General features: G+C 41.9%; 1 protein-coding gene across 1 annotated transcript in view; it reads right to left on the bottom strand.

Moving 5' to 3' along the window:
* Positions 1 to 5,856, bottom strand: part of HERPUD2 (HERPUD family member 2) — a 32,379-nt gene extending 26,523 nt beyond the window's left edge. The window contains exons 1-2 of the mRNA XM_046021249.1: positions 5,523 to 5,856; positions 4,949 to 5,346 (exon numbers count right to left, since the gene is read on the bottom strand). Of these exons, the coding sequence (XP_045877205.1) occupies positions 4,949 to 5,095 (147 nt within the window). The 5' untranslated portion in view covers positions 5,096 to 5,346; positions 5,523 to 5,856. The remainder of the gene's footprint in view (positions 1 to 4,948; positions 5,347 to 5,522) is intronic.
* Positions 5,857 to 13,220: the final 7,364 nt, after the last annotated feature.

The following is a 13,220-nucleotide window of genomic DNA, read 5'->3' as shown; positions in this document are numbered from 1 at the left end:
AACAAAACATAGTACTGTTATTTCCTGAAAAAATACATTAGGAAAAGACTACAAAGAAGTTCAATAAAACAAATTTAGGGATGTCTGGTGGCTCAGCTGGTTAAGTGCCTGCCTTCAGCTCAGGTCATGACCCAGGGTCCTGGGATGAGTCCCTCATAGGGCTCCTCGCTCAGCAGGGATCCTGCTGCTTCTCCCTCTGCCTCTAGCTCCCCCTGCTTGTGTGTTCCTTCTCTCCCTCCCACCCTTCCTCCCTTTTTCTGAAAAATAAATAAAACTCAAAAAAATTAAAAAATAAAAAATAATGGGCACCTGGGTGGCTCAGTCGTTAAACATCTACCTTTGGCTCAGGTCATGATCCCAGGGTCCTGGGATCGAGCCCCTAATCAGGTTCCCTGCTCAGCTGAAGCCTGCTTCTCCCTCTCCCACTCCCCCTGCTTGTGTTCCCTCTCTTGCTATATCTCTCTGTCAAATAAATAAATAAAATCTTTAAAAAAAATAAAAAAAAAACAGATTTAGTTCGCACTCATTCAAAACTTTTAACTTTTCATCAATCTTCACAATGTAATAATGTCCTTTGTTCAGAGGTTTAAAAATATGAACTATATTGCTATGCGACATAAAACCCTCTTAAACATATGCACTAAAATTGTAAAGACAAATCTTATAAAACAAAAATTATTTAAAAGTATGGATTATAAGCCCCTTTAAGTCGACAGTTCTGAGACAGTTAAGTAAGTTTTTAAAATGATATGCCTGAGTAAGGTAATAGGGAATTACAAAAATGAGGCAGATATAAACCTCAAATTATATTATTCAAGCTATTTCCACTGCTAATGAAATTAAGACTTCCATCTGAACTATAGGCAATTTGGTTATGGAATGTTATATTCTCAAAAGAGAACCCATACAACTGGTTCTATACCCATGTCTTTAATTCTAACATAATCTCAGAGCAGTGGAGCAATTTGAAAACCAGAACAAACCTCCCTAGCTGAGCAGGAGAGCTAGAAGAGGAAATGATATTGACTGCTTTAGTTTAAGAATATAAAGCACCTAGACAAAGGAAATCTACCCAGAACCGAGGGACACGTTTAACAGGCATTTTGGCCTCAAGACTGAAAAGTGAGAAGCTAAGGAAAGCCCCAATTTATCCTCAAAACTGAATTCACGGTGAGTCGGGTCCATCTTAGTTATTGCTTGTGTATGAGAGAAAGAAGCAATAATGAGAAAGAGGCCTAATCAGACTTAGAGATCCCTATTTTTTTTTTAAGATTTTATTTATTTATTTGACAGATGGAGATCACAAGTAGGCAGAGAGGCAGGCAGAGAGAGAGAGGAGGAAGCAGGCTCCCCACTGAGCAGAGAGCCCGATGTGGGGCTCGATCCCAGAATCCTGGGATCACGACCTGAGCCGAAGGCAGAGGCTTTAAACCACTGAGCCACCCAGGTGCCCCAGAGATCCCTACTTTTTTAAGTTTTCTCTAAGACAGTCCATTCTACTGAATAACATTAAGTTCAACTATTTTCATATTTACATCTCTAGCAAATAAACTTAAACTAGATTAAAGTTGCAAACTACTCAAGTAAAAGTCGCCTTCCTGACAGATATCTTCATGCCCCAGGAGCAATTACCCAAATTTACAGAATAATTATTTTACATTACAGGCCAATTTCAGGATCTGAAAATCTAAAGTCATGAAGTGATGACAAATGTCATATCACAACATCATTCACAATTATCTATGTACACTATCAACATGAATTGATGCACTTTTCAATTCCTCCACCAAATCCTAAACCAATTATCAATAACATTCAAAGTTAAACAAAACTCCCAAAGAGTTCAATTCCAGGTTTTTAGTGATGGCACTATAAAGTTTTGCATAAATACGGCAACTGACCTATTTCCTAACTGGAAAACACCTTCCCCTTTGGAGCCCATCATGGATCTGTAATCTTTTTACATAGTACAGAATTACAGTGAGAATCATCAGAGCAACATTACCTTTGAAATAAAAGGTTTAAAAAAGAAAAAAAAAAAGTAGCTACTTGTCTGCTTAAAACTGTTATCAACTCTTTAAGAAAAATGTCCCCAAGAGCACCTGGGTGGCTCAGTTGGTTAAGTGACTGCCTTCAGCTGAGGTCATGATATCTGACCCCAGAGGATCATGCTCCTTGCTCAGCAGGGAGTCTACTTCTCCCTCTGATCCTCCCCCTTCTCATGTTCTCTTTCTCATTCTCTCTCTTTCAAATAACAAAATCTTTAAAAAAAAAAAAAAAAAAAGAAAGAAATTAAAGAAAATAAAGAAAAATGTCACTGTGAACCTTTTCTTAAATCAGCTACACATTCCCTTACCTCCCCGCTTCAGAGTTGACCATTCCCTCCCTATGCTCCTATAGCATCCCTCTCGTGTAACATAAGTCACATAATACTAGAGCTTTTTACTACATATCTGTATCCCCCACTGGATCTGAGCTTCATAACAGCAAAGGACTCATCATCACCTTCATGCTTAACATATAGACACCCAAATTCCAGGTCAATAAAATCCTAATTAAATAAATAAATGAAGCCCAAGAAAATATGCTTTGGTGGGAAAGGGTTTATTTGCTGCGGGTTTATTGACAGATGGAAAATTGAATTTCAAATATTCATGTGCACATTGTGATTAAGTCAAATCAGTATCTGACGATAAGGCTAAAATCTTAAGACTAAATATGCTCTTGTTTAGCCAGTTCTGTTAACTGTTTAGCTAGCTAACTCTGTTAGCTCAGAGTTTAGCCGGAGTTCTGCTAACAGCAGTAGACATGTGACCTATTTTAGAGATCCTAAAAGGACAACTTCAAATCTCCATTCTTTTCCCTCTAGCAGCTCCTACTTTCCTAGAAACCACTGCCCACAGAGACGAAGGCCCTCCACCCACCCTTGGCCCATCAGACCCAATTAGAGCGCTACTGACCAGAGCCATCAACGTTTCTACTCCTTACTGGAGAACACTTACTTCTACAAGGCACTGGAACTGTACTCTACTTCTAAATCATCCACCTCCACCAGGCAGATGTGCGAAGAATCAGGCCTAAGAAATAATCTCTGTTAAACATCAAATAGCACTTAAGATGCCTAAACACAGAATTAGTGTCAAGCAGTTTTTGTGGGTGCTCATAAGAATCCAAACTTTCCTCATAATATATTAATATTGCTTATATTACAAAATGTTCTGTTCTAAATAACCATCTTAAAAAGTTAACTTCTAATACTCCAGTTCCTATACTGAAGACTACCTGTGGGGTATCGTGAAATAATTGGTGTGTTCAACAATTAAAAAACTTCAAATCAGTTTTCATGTGGTAAGTAAATTAGAATGTAAGCCTGTCAAATCTAATAACCACAGGAAGTTTTCAGTGAAGTTCTAAGCCAACAAACACATGGTCCTCACCCCAGTTCCACCCACTCTCATTAACTAGAAATAAATTTTAGTATTACAGTTCACCTGGAGGGGTGCCTGGGTAGCTCAGTGGGTTAAGCATCTGCCTTCAGCTCAGGTCATGATCCCAAGGTCCTGGGATTGAGCCCTTCATTGGGCTCCCTGATCAGAAGGGAGTCTGCTTCTCCCTTTCCCTCTGCAGCACCCCCTGTCTGTGCATGCACACACTCTCTCTGTCAAATAAATAAATAAAATCTTTTTTAAAAAATACAATTCACTTGGGGATGACTTGCTGGAAGAGAAGAGAAAAGTCAGGTTTGCCACAATTAAACCTGGAAGTGTGTGTACGAGTTGTAAGTGGGTTAAGGAGATGGTATAGAAAAGTTTGCAACTGATCTGTCCTCCCAGCAGCCAAATGATCCATATGGGTACTAGAGATTAGTACAGGGAGGGCAGAACTCCTGCCAAAAACTGACTTCTACTGGGTGCAGGTAAGGCAAATGGGTTTCACACCACTCTTCTCTTAGATACTTTTTGAAAAAGAAAAAGTTTTAGAAAAGTGGTAACTCTTGGTCTACAATAATGCAAACCAAGTCCCTTTTGGTTTAATCATACAATATAAAGATCTCACGTAAGCACATACTTGAGCATATATCTAAATGTATATGTATATACACACTTTTATATATAGATACATATACAGAGTTGGAGACAGACAAACACACACTTAGATATATGCTCAAGTATATACTTATATATTTAGGAATGGTATTCCAGCTATGTTATAAACAGCACTATGGAAGTATCTGACTTTCAATTCTGACTATTCTGAAAAACTATTTTTCTACTTTGAAAATGTGCAGAATGAATCATATGCAATAGGAAATCCTCTGTAAACCAGAAAATTTTAAAACAAGTCTGTTACCCCCTGTGAAAAATCTTAACTTTAAAACAAAGGATCTGAAAAAAATGACGGTTCCAGCTAGTTTGTTCCAAGCACTTAAATAACTCGGGGTTTTTATTTCCTCTATTAAAAATATTTGTATCAAAAATACTGACAAGACCAACTAAGAGTTGTTTTTCCAAACCTCCTGCTTTTGCAGTAACTGCCTTATTTCTGTAGTTCTTCTAAAAGTCTCAACGCCTAACTAAAGCAATAAAAGCTTTAATATAGATTGCAGTGTTTACCTTTTTTTTTTTTAAGGATCCATCTGTCTCTCCCATACTAGGCCAATGACTTAAATCCAATGAAAATGGTCCTTTTTTATGCCTGTCAGTTATTATGTCCCTTGATATTTTTGTACACAGTACTCTTACTAATTAACTGAACCTCATGAGGAAGATATTAATGATGGTTGAGACACTCAAGAGACACACACATAAACCTCGGAACCCAAAATACTTCGCAGTCTAGCAAGAGACCTATTTGATTCAAGAGGGGAGGGGATGAACAGAGAGATGGGAGTGCATGGCACGAAAAGTTGCTGGCCAGAGCAGCTGTGCCCAGCTTTTAAGACACTTACTGGTTTGCTAGGGTACACGTTAGATAGATGCGTTTTTAGTTTCCCCACGGTCCAGTTCAAGAAGCAGCTAATAGTCTGGTCACTGTATTTCTGATTTGGTGCTTTAATGATGAGGGTCACAGGAATCTCCATCCCATTTTGGTCCATGGTGCCCCCGAGTTGAACAGTCAAGAGGAGCAGCCCAAATGAGCCGAGGTGGTAACTGCCGGCGCGACTGGCACAGGGACGGCAGCGAGTAGGTTCTTAATATTCCGTGTCCAAGTCAGTCACAAGTGCATCGGGCGATACAATGGCCATTGCCGGTACCAAGGATGATGGACAGTGGCGGCGGCGGGGTCCGTGGACCCGGCCGTGGGTGCAGCTTTCCCCGCCAGGTCCGGGCTCCGCCGGGCTCCGGACTGCGGAGAGAGGCCGGGAGGAAAAGAGAGAAAGCAATGATAAGGGTGGGAGCCACTGCCCCGCCCCCGCGGCGACCCCCAAGCTGAAACGCAATAAGGCCCCTACGCGACGGCCCTGCCAAGCGGACCAGAGAAGGGGCCGAGCCGCTCAGGGCGACCCGCCGGGGCAGGGGTACCTGAAAGAAGGCCGCGGGGCCCGCCACTGCCGCCCTCCGCGCCCGGACAGGGCCGCCGTCCGCACAGTCCCACCAGGCGTCCTCCGCGGCGGCCGCTCCCTTCCTGCTGCTCCGCGGCAGCCACGGCCCGGCCCCGGGTCTCGCGAGGCGGCGCGGTGGCCGCCTGAGAAGTTGGCCAAAGGGCGCGGTCCGCTCTCCGCCTGACCCCTCCGGCAGGACACGGCAGCGCGGCGCAGGGCCGGGCGCGGCCGAGGCGGCGGCAGGTGGCAGGAGGGCGGGGACTAGAAGCCCAGGGGCCCGGCGCGAGCGCGCTGGTTTTGTTGTTATGAGGAAGGTCCGGGGCCCCTTTAAGCCGGAAGGCGCAGGACGGAAGTGCGTCACGCGCGGCCCGCCCCGGCGCCGGGCTTTGGCTCAGTACCCGGAGCCCCCCGCCGCCCCCCGACCGCTCGAGGGACAGCGGGCTGATCTCCGGGTCACCCGGAAACCGCTGGGCTATGCTGGCGCTCACCTGGCCTGACCGCTTGCTCGGTCCCGTCCCTCAGCCGTGCTCAGGCCTCACCACGAGCAGAGCTGGCGCTAGCACGTCCTGTTTTGACCACATCCTGAAGACGGGAGAAGTGTTCTCCACCCTAAGAGTTTCTCTGCAGAAGTTAGTGTCCTTCAAGATGCCGAATCAAACTTCCGCTCCAAATGTCTTATGTCGACTGCAAAGCACGGTACAAGGAACTTTGGTGGAGGAGAGACCCTGGGGTACACTGCATAGGGAGCAGGGAAGCCTGCCTTTACTTTTCGTGTGACCCTGGCTATCCTTTCTGAGCCTCGGTTTAGTTCTCCAAACGGTAATGGCTATCCAACTGCGTATTGATGAGCACACAAGCCACGTATGTGAGCCATCTGGTCCAGTTCAGGCATATGACAGTCTCTCAGATGTTAATTTCCATCTCTTGCTTCTTCGTCCTCACAGAAGTTGGCAAGTGTTTACTGAGCCCCTACTGTGTGTTTAGTTCAGTGGGAGATGAAGGATGGCAGTATCATTTTTTGTTTCACGGCTTGGGCATAGAACGCAAAAGTTTTGTCCACTGCCCAAAAATGACTTATTCTCCATTTTCTGCATGGGTTTGGGGATCAGTACAGCAAGTTAAAGTTGGATGTGCATTTTCCACTTCCACTAACAGGAGAAGGCAAGCAGATAATAAAGAGAGCTAGTCTTTTTCCCTCTCGCCTTCAGAAGGGTTAATGAAGTTTAGCTACCAGCGGAAACTCTTCCTCTCTATAGCTAATGCAGGAGGATCCCTTATACCTTCACTTCCTTCACCTCCTTCTTTGTGGTAGGACACCTACCATATTTGAGCCATACCCTCTAAATGCTCTTCAGATATAAAAGTGAGGCCCCCTTTATTTTTTATCATATACTGAGAACAGCTTACTATGACTCAGGTTTTCTGTAGCAGACCCTGGTCTCTTTCTACCTAGTATTTAGTCAACCTAATGGAACTTTAACTTAATTCTAGCTAAAAATACCTTTTCTATACTCCTATACATCTAGGGGTAGTCCATTTGACGCAGCTCCAGCCAATTAGACAAAAGCTGAAGTTGCTGCTGGCCCTTTCAAGAAAGTTTTTAGATGGACATATTCTGTGGGCCAGAGCTTATCCTGTCTTAAACCTGTTTTTTTGTTTGTTTGTTTGTTTGTTTGTTTGCATGAGGAATACAATGCCAGAGGTGCAGCAGCCATAGTTCGGTCATGAAGCAACAAACGGAACAGAGGCCTGCATTTCCAAGGATGGCAGAGCAGAACAGTTCAAAGAGGCTAGATCTTTTATGGCATCATTGTGCAACCATGTAAGTCCTAAGCTATCTGCCCTAAGACTTCTTTTGTGTCCATTTCCTGTTTGAGCCAGGAAGTTTCCGCAACTGCCACCACCTAACCCTGCAACTCTTGTCACTTATGCTTGTGATTTAGACTGAGTAATGTGGTCATCTCAGTTGGCACTGTGAAATGTACATTTTTAGTGATACATACATTAGTAATTATTAATATTAAGGCAGAATGTGCATTTCACTGTGCACTTCACTATTTTTTAAATATTTTTAGTTTATTTATTTGACAGACAGAAATCACAAGTAGGCAGAGATGCAGGTGGGGCGGGGGTGGGGGGAAGCAGGCTCCCTGAGAGCCCGATGCGGAGCTCAATCTCAGGACCCTGAAACCATGACCTGAGCCAAAGGCAGAGGCTCAACCCACTGAGCCACCCAGGTGCCCCTGCACGTCATTATTTAAAGCAGAGGTTCTAGTATGGACAAAAACATTTAAAAATGTAATGAACATTCAAGAGATTAAAATATATGGGTAAAGATGATATAGACAAAAATGATTTTTTAAAATTTCACAGTCACCTAAGTGCTTTAGAAATGCTTTTGATGTTGTTGAATTTGGCCATAATACATGATCCTGGAATGTGATCCCATTTTTGTTAAGTATATGTGTGTATAGAACAATGTATGAAAGGGTGGTCCCCAAAATGTGGATAGTGTTTACCTGGGAGTTTGGGGTAGAAAAAATTGTTAGCATTGAGGAGGTAGAAGATTGCAGTTACTTAAAGACTGCTATGAGCTTGAGCTGCCTATTTAGATCATTGTACAAGTTACAGATAAATGGAAATGGGAAAGAGCAATTGCACATCTCAGTTACCATTTATTGCTAAAAGAGAGCCTCCAATGAGAATACTTAAGGGTGTGATGCTAATAGATAGTAAAGGATTTGTGGTGGTTAAGCCTAAATCCACTTGAACAATATTAACTATTCAGCACACATAATCCTAGTAGGTAATTCAGTAGTTCAGGGTGACTTCTGCCCATGGGGTAGCTTTGTTAAGAAAGTGAAACACATCTAAAAGGAAATTATTTGTAAATCATATGAGTTGATTTCCAGTATTTGTGGGACGTTTTCCAATTCTTTTCATCTTTGGGGTGGGAAAGAAGATAGCTAGATAAGCATATATTGACTCATACTGTAAGATTCCAGTTTCTCCTAAAAATCTAAAGAAAATAAAGTGCTTGTTACTGAACTTTTCTTAACTGAAATTTGGACTAACTTCCAGGAAGGTAAAATACTTTTTGATGTTGAATAATATAGTTTGTGGTGTTTTGATATATATTTTTTTAAATAATCTTGAGAGGAAAGACTTCAGTCAAGTGATGATCTTGCAGTTGCAAATTTCAAAGATGATGTTGGCCATCTGGTTTCTGATTCCTTCTATTTCTACTTACACCAAACTTGTCTTTTTTTTTTTTTTTTTTAGGATGCTGTGCCACAAAGTATCTAATCAAATGTTAATCAAGTTCATTGTTTAAAGACAATGAAATCCTACACTTAAAGCCTAGGCAAATTAGCTCGTTTCAACACTACACTTTCAAAATCTTAATGGGTCCCAGATGTTTGATTATAAACCATATTGTGGAAATGGAAGGAAGAAAACTACACATGCATTAAACGCCAAATGGGTGATTTGAGGGATGTGTCATCTAATGAGTTCTCAGAACAGCCCTGAGAGGTAGTGAGGACAGTGAAGCACTTCAGAAATGCGAAATGTCTTGCCCAAAATCACACAGCTGGTTCTGACTCCTGTATAATGCAAACTCTTCCCACTACACTGAACTTTCTTATTTAAAGATATTTATACATACCAAGACACATTCAGGAGGAGAAGGTTTTCAGGAACAACATCTTAGAAGTTATCTAGATCAGTATTCCAACTACTGCCAGAATCACCATATCTCTGAAGGGCAGTCAGCCAACTTTGGCTTGAACCCTTCCAAGGAGAAGGAGCACTGTTGTTTTCACTACAGCATGAACTGATGTTAAACAGCCATGGTTATTATAAGCGAATTAAAATCTGCCTTTCTATTGTTTACCATTAGACAACTTTTCTCCTCTTGACGAATCTAAAATATGTTTACTCTTATACCACATGCCAGCCCTTCAAATGAATAAATACTCTGATTTCTCCAGACTAAAAAGGCCCAGATCCCTCAGTCATCCTTAAGAATAGTTTCCAGATCACCCAGAATACTGACTCACCTTTGGACACAGTAGTCTGTGTATCCCTCATCAACTATGGTGACTGCAATAAGTATTTAGACATATGATTTCCCTAGAATAGTCTCCATAAGGACACATCTGTATTTCTATTAATTTGTGTATTAGTAGAAATCTTCATAAGCTGGTTTAACCATTGGATTTCTGCTTTTCAGAAACTATGTCTCTAGTCGATACTTAGAGTGACCATTTGGCTAAGACTGAAGTCTCTCCCTGATAATTCGATCTAGTGACTTGCTTATGACAGTCCTTGAAGGAAATCGTAGCTAAATAATACCTCACTGACTTCTTTAGGTGACCAGAGAAGCAGGGAAGGGCAAATCCCTTATACTTTTAACCCTTTAGAGAATTTTGACCTAAATTTATGGATTGTCTATTACTGAAAACAATATACACCCAAAACCGTGGGTCAGAATTTGGGGAGCAGGTTAGCTAGTGGTGTTGGTTTGAGTCGCTCATGAAATTGTAGGCAGGATTTCAGCTGCAGGAACTCAGATTCAATTTTCTGAAGGCCTTGTTGGGATGACTGGAGGTACTTCTTCCAAAGTAGCTCACTTATAAGGCTGACAAGCTGGACTGGTTATTAGTGTGAAATCTCACTTCCTCCCCATGTAGGTTTCTTCACCGAACTGCTTGAGTGTCCTCACAACAGCTGGATTCCCCCAGAATGAGAGGTCCAAGAGACAAAGGCAGAAGCAGGGAATGCCTTTCATCTCAGAAGTCACACCTTATCACCTCCATGGTGCTCTCTTAGTCACAGAAACCAGCCCTGAGTCAGCGTGGGTGGAGAGTACGTACAAGGATGAATACCAGGAGGTAAGGACCATCAGTCTCATAGGGAAGCCAGCTACCACCGTAATGACCCTTACCAAAGCAAAGCAGGTCATAATAGACACCCCGTTCTTTCAATATACAACCATCCAAGTCCAAATCCCAGTCATAATCTTGTGATTGTTTCACAACTGCTTGCCTTTCCTCTCTCTACCCCAGAGATTTTTCACCAATTTCCTTCCCCCCAAATTAGAACCTTCCTCAACACTATTGGCTCTATTTCTCAAATGTTTATAAATGTTTACATTTGTTACTAAAAGCAAATATAGTTGAATTTGGGAATATTACATTTGCTATTCCATGGTAGTCAAGAATAATCACTAAATTGAACCTGGAGAATAGTCCTTAGGCCTTACTTGAATCATCTATAGAACTGTGCACTTATGTTCACATGTGCATTTATCCAGAGAGAGAGTCCATGGTTTTTATCAGTTTCTCGAAAGGGCCATTTCTAATGCCTTCCAGAGCCCCTAGTAAAATCCAGTCCTCAATGTAAGGTTTTTCCAGTTAAAGGAAACGGGTTATTGAGCCATTTATCAAGTTTTTGCCTCAAAAACCCAAAAATACTCTTCACTGCCTGATTTGTGATAATAGAGGTAAACCCTGTAAATATTTCTCCTTCTCTAGCTGTCATGAAACTAAGCTTTGTCAGTAGAGGGCACTGGAGGGACACTGGAGGAAGAAGAGATCTCTCCACCTGTGTAGTGTCGTATTCTTTAGGTGGGCTCTTCTAGCACACAAGGCCTCTGCAGCCCATGCTGGGTAGCAATCCCCATGAGCAACTTCTCCACGAGCCCTCCAAATTAACTTTGCAGGCAACCCTCATGAACAGTTTCACAAGTGGCTTCACAGTGGAGACCACCAATACAATACCCTCCAGAAGCAGCCGCCCCTCACGCTCCTTAGGCAGCCTTGAGAAAACCCCTCTGAACTCAAATGATCCATAATCACTGGACTTCTTTAACAAGGGTCCATCTCAGGCCTAAGTGCAATTGGATGATCCATATATCTGATTTTCCTATATTCTTTAGAATTCTCTTTGCTCCTACTAACCATCTTTTTATCATTCCAATTCGCTGTTAAAAGGAGTAATTTTTTGTATTTAACCTTCCATGTTCAAAATATTGTTTGATTTCTCTCTTGATTGGACCCTGATACATAGAATTGGCATCAGTAGTGGTCCCAGGAGATAAACATATAAAGAATTTAGGAATTGTTTTGGTCATGCCTTTTGGCTGAACTCCTGTCAGTGGGAAATGAGGTAAGGGCATTACAATTAAACTACCACTTGTGGTTGATTGTGATGACATACCAGCTGTAGCAAGGGATTGCTCAAGTGTTGTTGTACTTGACCATTATGGCACTTAAGATGCCCATGAAGACAGTGGCATGGGACAGATTCTTCTGAATGCACTTTAGCACTTATTAAGAGAAAGTGATGAAAAAAAAAATGACAAGTTCATCTTTGAACTCTCAGTTCCAGTCACGCCATAAGACCAGAATGCTTCCATGATAGCTATAGAAGAATCTTTTAGTTCTTGCAGACAGAGGGATGATGTTGATGAGAATCAAGCATAAAATTTGAAGAGTTGCTAAATTATAGCAATAATTGAATTCACAGTCCCATCACATTTTTCACTTAAAAATTAGGGTATTCCACGGGAAAGAATGAGATCCTGAAGTTGGAATAGCGACATCTGCTTAGACCCAGATGAAACTGACAGTCTTAAACTACAAGTCACTCTAAGGTTCTTCAGTTAATGAAAGTAGCCTGCCCTCAGGAGACTAGCCTTATTGCTTAAAAACTCTGTGATAATCTCAGCTGGGGCAGAGTCCTTAAGAGAGGATGTTTCTTCTCCTCAAGACCCACCATAACCATCTCCTATTGCCTGTTGTATCTCATAGACCTACAACTAGGGTTAAATCTCAGCATGTTTCATGATGACAGGTACACACCATGAAGCAGGAAGAAATAGCTTACACACCAAAATACTGGCAAGCCTTTGGTAACCTCTATCAGCAGAAATTGGGAACATGCATGGCTGTATATTCTAAAAGTGTTAGACTGAGAGGGATGAAATATAACACTAGATTGGGACAGATTCTTCAATATGAGTGTACTTACTAGAGATTCCAGAGTTCATGTGCTAGTTCATAAAACTAATGGTGGCTCTCACAATTTGATTGATTGACTGAAACTTGGACTCAGTCATGACCTACATTTAATACAGCTAAGATACCAGAGCTTTCCTGGCAGGATGTAGCTAAAGGAATCCAAAGGCCTAGGGAGATAGGAATGTTAAACTCTATCATGTGTTACCTACACACCCACCCCCTCCCCCAATGTTCCATGAGAACACCCAAAAGCACTCACTTCACCAAGATATTAAAAAAGCTATTAGCAAGGGAGCACACACATGCTTATAAAGCTCTGTGGTTGCTCTCATTTGTTGACAAAGTATGGCTGAAAGGGATGCTGCCACTGAGATGAACTCCCTAGTGTAGTGCCAGATAGAAGACAGCACCCTGAAATGATGGGAATGTTTTCTAGGACACGGTATGGATGTTTGAATCAGCAGCCATTATATGCAGAGAGGCATGTGAATTCTTAGCTCAACTGCAAAGATACCTAATGTCCACCATTTACATAATAATAATTGGGCTAGTTAGTGTTATAGAGGATGTGAAGAGCAGTAAGATGTACTCACCTTCAAGGAGTTTGCAGTTTAGTAGGAAAAAATAAGAAGCACACAAATGACTATAAGACA

Source organism: Meles meles, chromosome 10 (genome assembly GCF_922984935.1).
Source record: "Meles meles chromosome 10, mMelMel3.1 paternal haplotype, whole genome shotgun sequence".
Taxonomy (NCBI): domain Eukaryota; kingdom Metazoa; phylum Chordata; class Mammalia; order Carnivora; family Mustelidae; genus Meles; species Meles meles.
Note: the sequence above shows the minus strand (reverse complement) of the source record. Positions and strands in the feature narration are given on the sequence as shown.